The following is a 19151-nucleotide window of genomic DNA, read 5'->3' as shown; positions in this document are numbered from 1 at the left end:
CAGATGAGTAACATGCCTGTGCAACCACATGACTGTGCATGACTTTACTTTTTCTTTTTGGGTAACATCTTATTTAATGGTAGAGATGCACATAGCAAAGTGCTTCAGTCTCTCTCTCTCTCTCTCTCTCTCTCTCTCTCTTCGTCTTAACTGTTTATCATAGCACTAATGCTGCAGGAGTGTGAGCTCCATGCTGGGAACATTGAGAGTCCACCCGCACAGTGACAGGGCTAACTGTTTGCATCACATGGTTTAAGTAACCAAACGGGTTTAACACTAGAGTTTAGCCCTTTTGGTGTGATATTGTTGGGACCTTTAAAGGCTTGGCATCGGATATTAGCCACTGTTAGCTTGTGCTAACCGCGCAGACAACAAACTGTTCTGTGTTTTACCAGCAACAAAAAGTTTGCTGATTTGTATCCAAAGAGAGGATAAGCTTAAAGCAAAAACTGTTCAATGCTGCCTCCTTTTACTCCAAGAATTGTTCTCCATTTTTAGATTCTCCGCTCACTGTGAAGGCATGCGAAACAAACAAAATTATCTTTATGAATTTAAGGTAACACTTTCATTTTGTGAGTAGAGTATTCCTTTAAAGTATCTCCTGTCACTGCAGAAATGATAGAAAAATCATTCAAATTTCCTTTGATGACAAATCAAAGCTGCTCTCTGAATGTTACTGACAAAAAGGAATTATTAACGATGACTGCAGATGTATACAAGGTTGTGTGTGTGCGTGCGTGTGTTTGCTTGTGTCGCTGTTGTCTGTACACTCAGACCAAGTCCTCTTAATGAAAAACGAACCACTTTACACAAAGGCACTTAAGCAGAGACTCTTGCCTGGATCTCTAACACTGCTTAGCAGGCTGTTAGCAGATTGTTGCTCTTGTTGATGCTGTTTTGCTGCCTTAATGTACATTCTCACACAAAGCAGTGCAAGAATCAATCAGTTAAAGTAATCAAGCAAGCAAGTCAACGGCCTGTCTACTTAGCATCGCCCTGTACACAATGTGTAAACACTCGCGCACACAATCACCACATTTATCCTCTCTCCTGGCAATAATGAGTGTCTAAAATACCACTTCCAAGTTAGATAAAGCCATTTCACAGGGTTTGAGCTGAACAGAAAAGTTAGCTGTGTGGGAGAGAATAAGACTGGAATCATTATGTTTGGCACAAGTCAGAAGAACAGCACAGACAGGAGGATATAAAGACTGACTTTTTGAAGGGTAAGAACATCAGATACAAAGTTTAAGCTTAACTAAAATAATACATCTGCCATAGAAGAGTCATGAATGCAGTTGATGGACTTTCTTTGCAAAAGTCTCCTATGTTAGAGTGTAAAGGCCATGATACTGGCAGTTTATTTATTTGGCAGTGTTACTACACAAGACAAAAAACAATACCCACCACCCCCTAAAGTCCAAACATTAGGCATTTATATACATATCTCTACGTTCTTTTTGATACATACTTTTGTCTTTCATGTATCCTGTTTTCATCCCCATTTATCTGTAGTTCACCTTAAACAAACTGCTTGTGTGTCATGACCAGGTGGAGCTTCTGGTTGAGCAGTTGTATTGTCTGGATATCTCTGTGTCTAGCTGTGAAAGAAGTTCGGTTAAGGCTTGTTTTGGTAGTCCGGTCCAACAGTACCTGAGTCTGGATGCGGTTGAGGCCTCTAAACCATAGGATCTGTCCACGGCGCAGCTCTCTCTCGGCACAGTCGATCTCCTCCTCGTCCTCTGCCAGCTCCTCCCCTTCCTCCTCCCCAGGCTCCAGGCCCAGCCCCGCCTCCTTCAGGCATGGCAGCCGCTCTGTTGGCACGGTGGCAATCACCTGGACACACGGTTTGATCAAATGTAATTTGACCAGAAAGTGCTAGCATGACAGCTCCAAGCTTCTCTAACCATTATACACAGATGTCGGATCAGATAATATCAGATTATTTCTACGGAAATAAGCGCATAGAATAGAAAAGATCAGAGATGTTAAACAGTGTTAATTTCGGTGACGAAAACTATGACAAAATTTTTTTGTCAACGACCCTTTTTTCCACGTCCAAAATGACATGATGTCGAGCTAAAAAATAGAAACCTAGGACAGAATCTAAGTTTCATTTTTGTTGACGAGAGAGGACGAGACAAAAATGTTAGCAGTGGACAATTGGACATTCATGAGAGGATAGGAGAGGATAACAGAGCGGCCAACAACGGCTATGTGTGCCATTAACTAGTCGTTGAGAGTTGAGATCAATACGGCAGAGTTTACAGTGAACCTGGGTACAAATCCCAGTAATCTCAAATTAGTTATTCATGGTGTTTGAGACCATAAATAGAAAGATTAAGAACTTTTAAATTACATTTTAGATCTGTAATTCAAAATGATCTCTAAATTCATTTTTCGCACAGCCTGACACCTTGATTCTAATTCCAGGGCCCTTAATAAACCTAATTGGATTAGTTTAGATAGACAGAAACACCATGACTAAACTGTCATGATTTTTTGTCGACTTAAACATTTAGAGTTTTCGTCAACTTAAACAATGAAGGATAAAAATGACTAAAACGTGACAGAAACTAATAAGCATTTTCATCTCAGGACTAAAACTAAACCTAAAATCGCTGCCAAAATTCACACTGGTGTTAACAAAGTCAGTGTTGAAATGTTTTCCTAGCGTCACCTCAGAGAAAACTCTAGGTAAAGGCGGCCTGTCAGCCTACACATGCTCAGTATGGTTTGACTCAGCAGGCTGAAGTGCTGCTTACCTGCCCCCAGAGGAGCTCTCCAACTCCCACGAACAGACACCAGAGCCACTGCTCCACATTGAGAGGGGCACAGCTGAAGGGCTGCCCTCCCCACTGCACAATCACGATCTGCAGCAGAAACACAGGGATAGACATCATTACCATCAGACACACAAACACAATGCTCAGGAAGAAACCTACAGAGCCTGGAGTGGCCATAGAGAAAGAGAGAAAAATATCTGGCTACATTTAATTCCTGCTCATAAGATAAGTGTATATATCAAAGTCCAACCAGCACAGCAAGTCCAACTGAGTCTTGTCCATAGACTGTATATAAGGATGGAAAACATGACAGCTCCCCTTAAGTGTAACATTTTAATCGGCTTGCCCCCTGGTGTCTGTCTGCAGTATAGGTCATAAAGCCCGCCCCTCCATGTTAGTGAATGGGACATTGGCCAAACTAAAAACTCAAAGCACACATGAAATAAATTTCTCCCAAAGGTGGTTTCTGTAACTGAAGGTAGTTCTCATCACCGTGATGTTTGTTCAAGTATATTTCAGGATATATTAAGTTTAAATTAGTTATTCAATTCTACAAAAAGGGTATTTTCCCATTTCACATTCAATAGGGCTGCTCGCAATTGGTCGGATGGGTGTTTTGGCGGGAACTCCCACAACCACCAATATCACTACTGCACTCAGTCCGTCTTGCAATGGCATCAACATCGCAATGTGGCAACGCTTGTATCCGTGATATTTTAACCTCACTCTAGCATAGCATGGATCAGTGGGGGCGTGTCATCCATCTTTATATACAGTCTATGGTCTGGGCTAAGACAGTGCTCCAGGGATGACATTTTTCTAAAGACTGACACTGAAGTTAACGTCTCACTGGTTCCCTCATCAAAAAGTCAATGGGATTTTTTCCATTGGATTATGGCAAAAAATAAACTCTGTGGGACTCAAACATTTATGATAACTTCGTGTTTTGTTCAGCAGGATCTGCAACTGATTGCCTTTTCCCCATGTTTTTTTTAAGAAATCAAACCAATGTGCTCACATGTCAGAGGTTTAAATGCTCATGAAAGGCATCAAAATGCATCACAAGAAAACTGTTGTCGATCTAGCTTTCAAAGGGTTGAATCAAACTGAGGGGGAAAATGATATATCAAGCACACAAATGAATAAATCCTGGCCGTGATTTCTTTTTTTCCCCTTCTTCTTAAAAGCCACTACAGGGTTTGATAGAAACCAGAACTGTAAAAATACAATAACACGAGGATGTGTCAGAAGTCAACACCTCCAAGCAAGAAAATACAAGGTGGAGTTATGACTGTGATTGCTGCTGCATCTAATAAACATCAAAACAAGCTGTGTAATAACAAATGCAGACTTTTTGTGTTTGCATATTGTATGTATTTAATTATTCATGAGGTGTATATTACCTTTAATGGCTATTAAGATCATAAACCATCCTTTCACAATTTCACTTGGCTAACATCAGGCCATGGAAGGTTGTCTGTGTGTATATATAGTAAATATACAAGGAACAATAGAGGAGAACATTATGTTTGTATAAAGCTGCCGAAGTGCCATGCATAAATGTTCCTAAGATTCGTCCTCAGCAGCCAAACAAGCCTCCAGCATCGATGAATCAGCGTCTCTTCAGACGGTGCAGGGACTTGGTCATGAGCTCAAGCCCCTAATTAATAAATTCAAAATTTAAGAAACAGAAAAACATTTTTAAAAAAATGATGTGATTCATAGTTTGCATCATTTGTATATATTTTCCCTTAATTACAACAAAGTCTCATCAAAGTCAATTCAACAGTATGTCCATTATCTTCTCGCAACTCCACCTTGTTACATCACTGTCTTCTTTTAAACCACTTTATTTTGAAAAGCGCATTTTGTTCAAAGAGCAATACGAGTGTTTGCAATATTAAAGCAGGGTCTAAGGGGTTAATAACAGCAGAAACTCCACTCCTGCTTATGTCACTTTGTAAAAATGACACATGAATTTATAGACTTTAGTAAGATGGCTCCAACATAAGCAGCCTGGCTCATTTCCAATCTGCATATTAAAATTTGGACCACAGTATCATTGTGCTCCTACAAGTCTATTTGCTGAGTGAATGTAGCGATAGTATTTTAGATAGCAACACAATCATTTTACAACCAGAGCGAGGCTCATCAGAGTGACACTATCATCTTGACACCAAACTGCAGCGTCATAAATCTCAGCAAGAGTACGATGGTGTGTATTACATACAGTAATAATATCTGTCTGCGGAGAGGAGGGATCCATCTTTCTTACTTATCTCTCTCTTTCACCTCTCTCAAGCTGCCTCCAGTCCTCAGCTCTCTCTCATCTCTAATTTTCCAAATCCCTCTGAACTGTCTCTTCATGGCTCTCACACTCCACATCACTGCCATCCCCTCCAGGTCTCTCCTCTCTTGTTTCTCCCCCGAGTCCCACTGAGCACTTGAAGAGCTTTGGAGAATATTCTACTTATTCTTTCTCCATCTCTGTTTTTGTGTACTCAATATTCCCCGCTCAGTGCATTTCTTCTTTACTCTTTTTTTTTTTAAGAGAGGGGGGGAGAGAAAGGAGAGAGAGGGGGAATGACATGTAGCAAAGGGCCACAGGCTGGAATTGAACCCAGGCCTCTGCAAGGCCTCAGCATATGGGGCAAATATTAAATCTGGACAAGGGCTTGGTTTTATGGGCTGAAAATTATATTGTGATATTTTTAGGCTTTATCTTGATACAGTATATACGTCTGGATATTTTTAAATCTCATCAAAAGCACTTCATTGATGCTAGAACAGGAAGACAGAATCGAACATTACTTATTTGTTTATTTTTTACCAGTTCCCTTTTTGATGTGACAATATTGTAAGAATGACTATTGGTACTTTGAAAAAATGTTAACACAATTCCATTTTTGAGTTTAAAAAGTGTCTGATAAGTTGAGAAAAGTACATTACTTTACTATAATGCAACCTTTAAAATCAGGAAACAATACCATTTATTCCATATCACGTTATATCAATATCTAAGCTGATATATAGTCTCTCTATGTCAGACACTTCTGGAATACTCATCTAAAGAGTAACTGTTTCATTTCAGGCACTGGGTGTTTCTGTGTTCATGTCCCAGCCAAATTTTATTATGTAGTAACGTATGACTGCCACAAGATGACATTTGAAGTATGTATGGGAAGCCTGCAAGTCACAGAATTTTCCACAACACATTCCTATAAATTTTTCACAATAAAAGCCTTGGTAGGAAATTAAGTATTCTGAAATGCTGCAGTGCTTTTAAACTGAAATGGACACAGGAAGTATGGAGTTGGTATCAACAGCATTAGGGCGCAACCACACGAGTGAATGCAGACAAGTGATCATCTGCCGACGTGTTATTTGTGCTGAATGTAGACAGTGCCTTTTGGGACTCACAAGGAAAGCTAGCTTGCTAGTTAATGCTTGCTAGCTTGCAAATAAATTCCCATGAAATAGGACGTTATTGACACATGGTTTCTCATGATGTCTCTCACTGGTCTTCTTGATTTTTTTGCATATAGCACTTTCATATGATACTGATTGTTAGTGTACTCACCTGGCATGGTTTATAGTTCAAAGTTTTCCTGCTTGCTACAGCTAATAGATGCTGATGCTCAAATGTGCAACTACTGAAACTAAATGATGGCAATTGTTGACACTGTTTCCTTACTTTCCGCCATATCTGCTGCTCTAAAACATCACACAAATGTCACAACTTGACATCTCAGGTCATCACATCATCAACATTTCCCATTTACCCACTCTTATTTACAACTTTAGAGGGGTGTTCAAGTGCTCATAAGTCATAAATACAGTAAGTAGGATTTTTCCGAGAAGCACATGAAGGCAGCATACATTCAGAGGGGCTTGTGTGTTACAGTCTCCATCCTGGGGTGTTTAGAGGATTTGGCTCTGGACGACTAGACTCAGGCTTTGACAGCATCACTGTTGCTGTGGTCACTCTAAGCTATAAGCCGATGAGGATACAATGTATTTTTTTATTTGTTTAGAACAGTGAAGAGACAGTTTTGATTGAACTATTTGATGTCCTATATATAAGTTATGGACATCTTGCAGCAAATCACCCAGTATTCACCCAGACTGTGATATAAAGGAAAACTTACCCAAAAATCATGTTAAAAAAATAATTGGTAAAAAAAAACAAACAAAAAAAAAACAATTGTCATCTATCAAACAGTGAAGAAAACCATCAATGGGCGTTGCTGGGTGAAACTTACCTGCACAGCAAACGTCCCCACAACGATAGTACAGAAGATTGGGTTGGAAAATATGCCGTCAAAGACATTTCTCTCTCCGTGGATTTTGCGAGCGTTGATCTCGTTGAAAAGCTGCATGAGGACGAAGGTGTTGAAGATGATGGTGTAGTGCTCAGAGGGAGGGGAGTGGAGCGGAGCGTTGCGGCCGCTGTCGATGTTAAACATGCGCTCGCCTGCAGGGTAAGGACGGGGGGAGGGGGAGATGAGAGGTGTGAAGAAAGGAAAAAGGAAGGAGAAGTATCAGCTGTGCTGTTCATTAGGAAGTGTTTGATCAGCTGCAGGACAAATATACCATTAACAATTAAAGGGTACATTCAGTGCTTTTCTACCTGGACATTGTTTCCTCATTTTATGTGTTGAAGTGACTAATGGGAATAACAATTTTTAGAAATTGTTCCAGTGTTGAGCGAGAGGGCTGCAGCTGGCAGCCATGAAACAGGCTGCAATTTAAGCAGTGGGGGCATTTGTGCACTGTCAATTTACATCCACTAAAAGTGCTTGTTTTTTCCACTGACAGAATCACATCACTATTCTTATGACATGTTCATGTGATGTCAGAAGGTCGTAGTTTCCGAGTTGGAAAGTCGTTCTTCTGACTTTGTTGTGTTCATGTGCTTTGAGGTCACACACTTTACATGTGTTCAAAAAAATTATGTTTAATATGTGAATTAATAAAAAAGTTGTTGACCAAACATTTTCTCCATATGCCGAATATGGGGAAAAAGTGTCAAGTGGAAAATAGTTAAAATTACAAATTTCAAGGCAAAAAGTATGAATGTAAAATGTATGCCATATGTATGAACACAGCCAAAATGATCAAAAAATGAAGAATGAAAAGCGCATAAAAAAGTCCCAAACAGTCCCTAAGGGATAATACTAAACCAATTTCAAAAGTTGTTGTTCCCACTAGTCACTTAGACACAAATACATGGGAAAATAGGGTCCTAAAGGTACCCTTTTATGTCTGTTGTAGCAAAACAGGTCATCCGAATTTCATCAGGAATCTATTGATCACAGTTTTCCTCGTTGTGTGTGTGTGTGTGTACCTATGAACAGTAAGGTGAAGATGATGACCAGCTGGTACACTCCATGGCCCAGGATGTTCTTCATCATGGTCAGTGAGATGAGCGGGTTGTTCCGACCGTAAGGTTTCCGTAGCAACAGGGCTTCAGTAGGGGGCTCGGTGGCCAGGGCCAGAGAAGCAAACGTGTCCATGATGAGATTCACCCACAGCATCTGCACCGCCTTCAGAGGAGAGTCCTGCAGAGAGATTGAAAACCAGAGGGCTGGCTCACAGACCGTGGTGATTGTGAAAAAAGCTGCATCCCTCCCTTTTCACAAGACCCCAATTCCCATTCACAACATTCACAGTTGTTTTCGCATTTAAAATTACTAATTTGAGTCTAGTGTTTCACTTAGTCTGTTAATTTTTTTGTCAGTGTGGTTTTATTTAACGTTCACGGGGTTATGATGTGTTGAAACAGGTCAGACCTAATGTGAGGATGTTCTGTATGAACTTCTTTTTGTTCTCTTTGTACATATTATCTGTAGTTGCACAGTAACATCACTTTTCTTTTTGCTACTTTCTTTTGCTACTTTCAGATGACTTTCACAAGTATTTAACCCTTTGAACCCTGAAAAAATTGGTGTGATTCCTTTTAAAAACATGGGGGGAAAAAAGGCCGTGAGAAAGGTTCCAGCTAAGGGAAAATTATGTGTATCATGATTTTTGGATTATCTATCTATCTATCTATCTTTCTATCTTTTTACTTCATTTCTTTCTTTTTCTATTTATTTTTATCTTGTCATTTAATTTCTTCTTTCTTTCTCTATTTATTCTTTCATTTTATAGTTATAGTTTACTAATGTTTGAAAAACTTGTCACAGTATGAACAGTGGTTAAGGCAGCCTCAGCTCAGCCCTGAGCACAGAATGCTGATTTTCTACTGACCAATCAACGGACTGCAGCTCCAAATTTTAGTACCAGATCAGTGAGCTGGATATCCCAAGCAGAGTGGTGATGAAAAATGGGGACAGTAAGAAATGGTTTTATTGGTACCATCTAGAACTTTTGTGGAAAATGGAAAACGTGCCAAACTGAATCCAACTGATCCAGACTGCTCGGTGAAAACAGGACTATTGAGGACACATTTAGTGCATTTACACCTGACCTCAGAATAAATTAATTAAACAAATTTTTAAATTTAAAAATATGTAAATGAATGACCCTGTAAACACTTCTTGTAGTCCAGTCACTAAAGAATACCTGGTGTAAACAGTGTTCTGGATGAGAAAATGACTGAGAAAAATTTTATTATTATTTTTTTAAATTGCTCTTTATCTTAAACTTTGAATTAAAATGTACTGCATTCAGATCAAACACGTCAATGTTTCCATGCGTGTCAGGATGTCCCTTCTTATATAAGCGTGGTGTAAAAATGCTCAAAAAGCATTTCAGCATTTGCTTTGTCTTAGCAGATATAGAGTGAGTGATGTCTGCAGAAGTGACGTCTCTGTGTCTGTTATATTGTATGTGTAGGAATGCATGTGTGTCAGCATGTATGTGTATATTTAAATCTGTCTACCTGAGTGATGCAGGCCCCGGTGAAGGCCACTATGACAGCCACTACATTGACCGTGAGCTGGAACTGCAGGAACTTGGAGATGCTATCGTAGACATTTCGTCCCCACATCACCGCCTTGACAATGCTGCTGAAGTTGTCATCAGTCAGGATGATGTCAGATGCCTCTTTAGCCACGTCTGTCCCCGCAATACCCTGACACAGATTGAGACAGAGTGAGGAGGAGACGGAGAGTCATGACATGATTCATGCAAGCATTCAAGCGTCCAAATTACTTCGGAGTACCACTGTCTCAATATCGCGTTGTCCTGTCTCCAAGTGCTGCTCCTTGGCCTGAATGAAAACTGTGACCAAAACCAAATTGGCTATGAAACTACCAGCTGGCGACTGTATGCATAAATGCACCAGTCAAGTTGCATGTACAGTTTACATACATGTCTGTGACAACATGGATGCTTCACACACCTTCCCCCCGGCAGCCCTGAAGATCTCTCTAATCAGCCCCGTTTCAAGGTGGACTCTCAAGATTAGTGTCACTAATTCAGTATCTGACCAAATGCCTCCACTTCTGTTCCTGAGATATGATGCTGAGTAATTGCCAGACAAGTGTTTTTGCAGAACATTATGATGTCAGAGTGAAGTTGACCTTTCTGATTTAAAATGTCATCATTTTATCATCATATCCCATAAGACATCTGTGTGATATTTTGTCACAATTAGCGGATGAGTTTTTGAATGATGGCCAAAAAACAATTTTATGAGGTCACATTGACCCTGACCTTTGACCATCATACTCTACACTGTTCATTGTTAAGAATGAGTTTGTGTCAAATATGAAGGGAACTCCCACAATAAGTTCTAAGACATTGTGCTCAAGAGAATGCAGCATACAGGGTCAGAGTGATCTTGACCTTTGACCACCAAATTCAACTAAGTTCATCTGTGACCCAAAGTGAAAGTTTGTGAAAGTCACATTGACCACTGACCACCAATTCTGCGTAGTTCCTTGTTGAAACCCAGTGGATGTTTGAGCCAAATTTGAAGAAATTCCTTCAAGATGTTGTAAAGATAATGCATTCATGAAAATGCAACAAAGAAGGTCAAAGTGACCTTGACCTTTGACCACCAAATTCTAAAAAGTTTATCTGTGATTCAAAGGGGACATTTGTGCAAAATTTAAAGCAACTCACTTATGTTGCTCTTGAGCTATTGTGGTCATGAGAATGAAACAGATGCAGGTCCAGGTCACAGTGACCTGGACCTTGACCTTTAGTTCATAAAGTTCATAAAGTGAGCATTTGTGTCAAATTTGAAGAAATCCCCTCAAGATGTTGTAAAGATATTGCGTTCACAACAATGTGGCACCTAGGGCCAAAGTGACCTTGACCTCTGACCACCAAATTCTAATAAGTTAATCTGTGACTCAAAGTGGACATTTGTGCCAAATTCCCCAAAAATCTTAGAGTATCATGTTCACAAAAATGAGACAGACAAGTTAAGAGCAACCTTGACCTTTGACCTATTGCCATCAAAATCTGGTATGGAAGCATACAAATGTTTTCAATAAAATATAATATATTCATAGATTTAATGTATTTGTTATGCATTTAATATTTATAAAAGGAGTAAAATTCTAAAATCCATCATAAATACTGTATTGGTTATCTTAAGTCATTCACATATCAAATATTAAATGTGTAGTGGGATAAGAAAAAATCAGTGATTTTACAATTGTGCATTTACAAAAAAAATAATAAATAATTTATACACTATGCAATGACAATATTGTATTTTCAGAAGGGTTTTAACACCAATAAAAAACCATTCATGGTAAATGATATGTAAGGTTACCATGGCAAAGCCCACATCAGCCTTCTTCAAAGCTGGTCCGTCATTGGTTCCATCTCCTGTTACTGCAACAACCTGCCTCTGTTCGATAATGCTGCTGTCAATGATGCCTGGACACAAAAAATGAAGGACAATAAAAAACAGGCTCCAAATCTGTGTGAATGAACGTGTGTGTATGTGCATGTGTTTGGTTGAATACACTTGAGACTCACCTTTGACCAGTGTGTGTTTGTCGGTTGGCGAGGATCGAGCCAAGACGCGAAGTTTGGGCCAGATTTTGTCGATACGTTCCTGTTCAATCTGTCAGTCAAATGGAGAGAAAGAAGAAGGGGGAAGTGTGTGATGATGAATAACACAATGAAATAACACTATAGCTAGTCTCTTCTTTCACTAGATGTCACTATTGATCCAGAGTCTTGGATGGAGGATAAAGCATCAAAGACGCACTGACAAATTGTCTCGAATCAAGAATCAAATATCAGAAAATAAAAGTAGAGCCAAGTACTGCAAAGGTCAAGAAACATAAATATAGAATAGAATTTTAAAACAACAGAAAACTTACAATTCAAGTCTGATAACATACAGTATATTTATATATAGAATATATCTGTTTTTCAAATTAAAGATGTTTTTCTGCAGTGATGTGCAAAAAAAATCAGATGCAAAAGATCACAGTATCACGTGCAAAGAATACATTGTACAAAGGAAAGAGTCCAGTAGATATGTGTTAATATAATGCATGGGGACAGATGTGGAATCTTTATGTTAATGTAACAAGTAGTGTCGATGACGTGGGATAAGAGTCCGTGTCAGTGGGGTCTCGGGCCTTTTTGATGAGGCCAGCAGCAGCCGGGAAGAAACTGTTCTTTTGGCGTGGTGTAGCGCTCTCTTGCAATCAATTTAACAACACTGCACTCCTACATAATGATAATGTACACACAGTTTTTTAGAGATTTTAGAGTGTGCATTTAAATTCACACTCCACAAAAGAGCAGAGCCACATCACTCATCAGCAGCTATCCATCCTATTAAGCATTCTGCTCAATTCAGATGATAAAGTGAAATGATTTCGATGAAAGCAATGTCCGTGTAAATGTTGGCTCTGATAGTGTGCACTAACTGCTGTGCAATGGGTACAGCCATATAAGTGCTGATAGCCAGAGCCAGCCCAACCCATTAAGCAAAGTGGGCAGTTGCTTGGGGCCCCCTAGTACGTGGGGGGCACTAGAAAAAGATTTTTTAGAGGACTCGAAATGATAATAAATAAAAATTGCACTTCATAAATAAATAAATTGACAAAGTTTCGATTTTTCCCTACAAATACTGACAGAACAATAAACTAAGAGATGAGCGAAATGGACTATTCAGGTAGGCTAAGTGGCAGTTTACATGGCAACGGTTCTTGCATGAAACATTCAACTTTTGATGCAGTTTGACCTTTTGTTCACATGGCCACAGCATTTTGGAGGCCTGAAAACGCAAACTTTTGAAACCAGGTTCCAGGGTGAAATTTCTTGAAAAGGCCACCTCTTCTGTCGCCATGTAAACTGGCAATGTGCAGATCCTGTGAGAATGGTGACGTCACGGCCGCACTTTGCACATACACATTACCTTTCAGACAAATAACCACGAGTACGAGTGGGAGAACATTACTGTGATCAGCTGATCATGCACACGTTCACCATTGTCTTCTTGTTTGTATGTACTCATCACTCTGTAGAAGAACGCCTTTATGCACAGGCACATGGTGTTCTTCTGGTGTTCCATGTTGTTGTGTCATTACAAAGTTACACTGTCAGCTACTGGCTTGGTATGCACACTACAGCGTTTTTGTTTTTTTTTTTGCAGATCTGTGTACACGAGGATCGCTTTCACAATGTTATCATATGCAAATTGTGTTTTTAGAAAAGAAAGAAGAAAGAAAATAATTTCCGTCTTTAGTAGGGCTGTTCACGTCTAAATGTGGCCTAAGTAAGTCATTAACTATTCTCCACAAAATAAGCTCTCCCAGGATTCTGTGAATCACATCATGGGTTAGATCTGTATTAGATATAATAAGCTGAACACAATCAGTTAATAACACAAGAACAAAAGCCATCACCAGCTCCTGTAAGAATCTTCACAAGCTTTTGTTCAACAGTTTGCTAGCACTAAGTGAAATGAATGACATTTGGAAGTTTAGGAAAGTGGTATAATTCTTTTCATATTGCACCAGCCATATGTTATGTCTTTCTGTTCCTGCAATGTTTATGTTTCAACCAGTTCAACCAATTTAATGTGTAATTACAGATGACCAGTTCCTCATTAGAAAAATGTACTTTGGACCTTAGTATATGAAAGGTCATGGTAATAACAATAATGAAAGAAAAAAAATGTTGGACCACAATACTTGCCCATAGTTTTCCAAACTACACCCTGATAATGCCCTGATATGCCGAAGCTGAGGCTTCAAAATGTCCACAAACCAATGGTGACGTAAGCTACGTCTGTTACTTTATACGCTTCCACCAGATCATGTGCTAACATTCATTTTAGTTCATACAATGCAGCGACAGAAAAATGGAACCTTTTTTAAAATGCTGTGGAAGTTTACTTTGCACTTAACCCACTTGAGAGCCTGACTCACCTCTCCTTTCTCATTCCTGATTCGTCGGTTGAAGTCTTTGCCCTCTAGACAGATAAAGTCATCCCCAGGGTGGATGATGCCACATTTGGCAGCGATGGCCCTTGCTGTGTTAATGTTATCGCCAGTCACCATCCGTACCGTGATGCCTGCACGCTGACACTTACGGATGGCTTCGGGCACCTGAGAGGGACATGGAAATATATTCATAAAAAAATCAAAATCACAATGCTGCTTACTTATAACCATTTGAAATCTGAACAATTTGGCTTGATTTCTTCTTCGACTTGACAACAATTAATTACCCAAATTTTGCAAGAAATTAGTTAGAATTTTCAAGAAAATTGATATTAAAAACATACAGACAGTGACATGAACTGGTTTAATGTGTTAAGTGTTGCTAATGACCTGTTCATGTGTTTGTTTCACTAACTTCTTTTCTGCTCTTTATTGTGTTGTCTTCTGTATTTGGTGTGCCAATGACAAATTTCCACTCTGGTGGACAATAAAGATTTATTGTATTGTATTCTAAACAAACAAACAAACAAACATGGAAAGAACCTGAAGAAGGAAATATATATATATTAAATAACTTCTAATTTATAATAATAATAACAATAGTAATAATAATAACATATATAAATTATAAATAATGTAATATAATATATATAAATTATTAGTAGTAGTAATATAGTAGACATTTTTCCATTCAAATAATTTTAAAACAGTTTTTTGTTTTTTTTAGTAGTTTAGTAGTGTTTGGGGTTTTTTTTGTTTTTTTTGTTTTTTGTTTTTTTTTTTTTACTAATTTTCAGGTCATAATCTTTACACCTTTTTTCCCTGCAATTTGGTATCTCTTGCAAACAAACAAACAAACAAACAAACAAACAAACAAACAGACAGACAAAAAAACAAGGAAACAACTTGGAAAAAAAATCTAATGATAATAAATATGAGTAAAAAGGTATAGTTTTGTGTAAATTTCCCCAATTCAAGTAATTTTCCAAAAAGTTTCTCTTTCTTTTTAAAAAATATGAATTTTCAGGATATTTTTTTTGTCCCCTTTTTTTAGTTTCTTGCAGTTTGTGGGTATCTTTCGCAGAATTGCTCATTACCTGTTTCCCTAGTATTAGAGCTAAATCAAAGCAATTTGTTCAGGTGTAAATGCTTAAGTGCTTGTAAAAGGCACATGGATGCTGAACAAGACAACTGATCCAGGTTTTAATGGGTTACAATACAGTTTAAACCACCAAACATATCACAGATTACACAAAGTCACAGCACCAGCTGAAACTAAAACTGCAGACACAAACGCACTCCACAGCAGCCTACCTCAGGCCGCACAGGGTCCTCTATCCCAACCACAGTGATGCAGGTCAACTCCGTCACAATCTCTGCTTCATTGTCCCACTCTGGCTCCGGATTAGACGGCAGGTCGCGGTATGCAATGCAGATAGTCCTCAACCCCTCACACGCCATTGGCTCAATCACCTGTCAATCAGTCATTATTAACTCTGGTCGGGAGGAGATCAACAAAATCTCCCCACCCACAGACAACTGAATTTACTGTGTGCAAACATATTATTTACATCCCAAAATATGATGCGTAAACGCTGCATTAAATTGCCTGCGTAAATTTTGAGGGTCATGCCAGATGACCCTTTGAGTACCTTTGTGAGAACGCTCTCTGACACAGCTGCAGAGAAAAGAGCCCCAGTCTGCTGCAGACAGCAGAGGGAAGACAATGTGATGGAAAGAAGAGGTGACACAAAGCTGCCACAGTGTAAACTGAACAACTGAGCTGGAATAAAGTTGTGTATGGAGGAGAGTTATTTTTCTCACGGCACAAGCTGTGTTCAGCGCGAGCCAAATTTAGGTCAGGCAGCCTGTCAGTCAATGAAACAATGCTGGCACAGCCTGCATAGGCTAATCTACTGTATTGGGGACAAATACATGTGTTTAGCTGCTAAATATTTTAGTTGCAAGTAGACTGATCTGGCAGAGCAGTTTTATGTATAACAGATATGGAATGTATATAATTCAGCTGCTCAGGTTCTGTTCAGTGGTGCTTACAGTGTTCAGTGTGATGGCAACTGTGGTTGATTACTGTGTATGGAGAGACAGATATTGTTGCTGGGTGGATATTAGGATAAGCAGACTGACTCAGTAGGTGGGTTTCCATTAACCCTTATTGCACAAATATAAATTGTGAATATAAAATACACCTAATTAAACACGTCAATTGAAAAAAAAAAAAAAGCCATGTTTGGCTAAACTGCAATGGAAACACTATTTTCACTTTTCTAGGTCACATGGTGTTATGGCTGTGTGCTTGTCAGTAGGAACTGGCTCCCTCATGATGCAGCAGGAGCTACAAGAGCTGTTATTGCATCACATAAGTTGAGCGGATCATCTGGATATCTTGAATCCACAATTCCTCAGCGAAATCATGGACTATCAGCTCCCAGAAATCCCTCATATGTGGTCATTCCCACATATAAGGGCTTGCCTTTTCATTATGGCTCCATAACACGCCTACGTAGCTTTGGATTGTAAATAATGACGGCTAGTGCGATGGCTGCAATTGAAATAGAGCTGCTAATGTTTTGAACATCTGCCACTATGCTTCTTGGAATGTTATCATCAGTGGAGAAGTGGCAGAACATTTCAGTGGAAACACAGTCATCTCACAGTTGTTTTTAACCGACATTTGGAAAATATCGCTTCTATTCTGCGCAAAAATCTATTATGAAACCTACCTTGTGAAGCAGATGTGTCACAGACCACAGGGCAGCACATATACAGTATATCTGTACAGTAGATCTGAACCATTTGTAAATGTTGTTTCAGGAGGTGATAACTGGAAAGTAAAAAGTCACTAAGTGCATTTACTTAAGAACTGTATACACATACAGTTTTGAGGTATTTTACTTGAGTTTTAATTTTATAATACTTTTTACAAGGTACAAGGTAATATTGTACTTTTTACTCCACAACATTTATCCAGCAGCTACTATTATTATCATTATCATTATTATTATTATTATTACTTATATACCCTAAAACTTCAAATAAAAGTCTATAAAAGGCCTGTCTCAATTAGAGGCCTGGTCAGTTACCATGCAGGTCATTTTTATAGAAGTTCTTTGGATGTATAAAACCAGGTTGGTGGTTACCTGCAGGCAATAATGTTAGTTAGGCACTTAGATAATGCATAGAAATATAAATGTTTAAACTTTTGTCTGTATGGATATGCTACTGCTACTTCTATTAAATGGACCTGCTATTGTTTAGTGCCTTTCTGGTTGTTCCACCAAAGCTCTTCCACACTACATGTCACATTCACAAATTCATTCACTCACTGATGGCCGAGGCTACCATACAAGGTGCCACCTGCTACTAAGATTTAAACATTCATAAACACTCACACACTTATGCAGCAGCAATTAGGAGCAGTTTCAGGTTCGGTATCTTACCCATGTATACTTTGACATGTTGACTGAAGGAGCAGGGGATGGAACCAACAACCTTGTGATTAAATAACGACGCACGCTCTACCCCCTGAGCCACAGCCACCTGCCCTATCTAAGTGTATGTGACATCGTAAACCAAGCCATCAAGTCTCACCTGTTTGACCATCTCATCTCTGTCACGTGGGCGGAAAGTGCGCGATTCACCATTGGCGTCTAGGATATAGGAACACCTGGAGAGAGATGAGGGACAGAAAACAGTGAAAGACAGAAAAAAGACTCACAAATAGAACATCTTTTGTCTCCTTTTAATCCAAACCGCTATAAAATATGATCTAACGTCACCACGCATCACCCCTATCTCCCTCATCCTCCTCCAACACTCACTTCTTCAGCATGATCTCAGAGGCTCCTTTGCTGTAGAGGCGGAAGGAACCATCAGGCAGCTTGATCACCGTGCTCATGGATTTGCGCACTGAGTTGAACGTATACACCTGAGAGAGTAGGAGAGAGATTCAGAACAGTCAAATTAGAGGTAGACCATCATAAGCATGACTACAAAACCAGCTTTGAGTGTGTTGGATGACCTCTTGATCCACTGTGATCTACAAGTACCAGGTACCACTTGTTCATTATAAACCTCTATAGGATCCTATGTGGGATTAGAGGGGAATATTTTGGTACATACAGTTTTTTTGTCGAGTTGCAAGCGTCACATAGGTTAATGCCAGGCTTATGACAAAAGCACCGTACGACACTGATTCTGCACAGAAAAAGAGTGAAAGGTTTGGGGCTGTTGATAAAACGACACCACTGACTCCACGTAACTTAAGTGCTCTTGGCTGGTAGCAATTTCACTTTCAGCTGCGCTCGTTGTTGGAGTATGTGACTGCTTGTCATAATTGTCAGCAAATTACAATATTGCTGTTATCATGATCTGAATTTTTGGAAGACTTTCTATAAAGATCATATCTATAATGCTTAATACCTATACTTATAACACACATAATGCTTACTGAGTCACTTTATCAACAGTCATAAAACATTATAGATGTGGCTAATGATTTATAAGAGGCAAGCGTCTTATGAATACTCTTGACTAGGTGTAAATTAGAGTTTGATTGTTAGGCTATAATGGATTATTAATAACTATTCTCCCCTATACACACATCAACAACAATCTGTGGTAAGGACTCATAGTTTACTGTCCATGCAGTATCATAAGTTATCATTTTATGTGTATTTTCAGAGTATTCTAGTGTATGGTAGGCATTAATTACTTAATATGCATCATAGATTTTCATAAATGCATAAAAAATGATCAAACTTCACTTAACACCAATAATGGAACATAATGATGAAGTATAAATTACTATAAATTAAATTACTATAAACATTTAATTTGATGAATTCAGAGTTTTTGTAAAAATTTGTTGATGGGCTCAACTAGAGATTACTGGTTATTTATCAGTCAGCCACCAGGAGCAGTACTGGTCTGAATGAAAACGACAAACCAAACAAAAGACAAAAAGTGGATATCG

At 38.9% G+C, this 19151-nt stretch overlaps 1 protein-coding gene across 1 annotated transcript in view; it reads right to left on the bottom strand.

Moving 5' to 3' along the window:
* The window catches only part of atp2b3b (ATPase plasma membrane Ca2+ transporting 3b), a 76862-nt gene that overhangs the window by 14620 nt on the left and 43091 nt on the right, over positions 1 to 19151 (bottom strand). The window contains 11 exon segments of the mRNA XM_088082640.1: positions 1654 to 1836; positions 2766 to 2873; positions 7049 to 7260; positions 8134 to 8347; positions 9673 to 9864; positions 11521 to 11627; positions 11730 to 11817; positions 14144 to 14323; positions 15473 to 15631; positions 17768 to 17843; positions 17998 to 18104. Coding sequence (XP_087938766.1) covers positions 1654 to 1836; positions 2766 to 2873; positions 7049 to 7260; positions 8134 to 8347; positions 9673 to 9864; positions 11521 to 11627; positions 11730 to 11817; positions 14144 to 14323; positions 15473 to 15631; positions 17768 to 17843; positions 17998 to 18104 — 1626 coding nt within the window.

This window comes from Plectropomus leopardus, chromosome 9 (genome assembly GCF_026936395.1).
Source record: "Plectropomus leopardus strain MGB_pleo_1.0 chromosome 9, ASM2693639v1, whole genome shotgun sequence".
Classification (NCBI taxonomy): domain Eukaryota; kingdom Metazoa; phylum Chordata; class Actinopteri; order Perciformes; family Serranidae; genus Plectropomus; species Plectropomus leopardus.
This window is presented reverse-complemented; position numbering and strand designations above follow the sequence as displayed.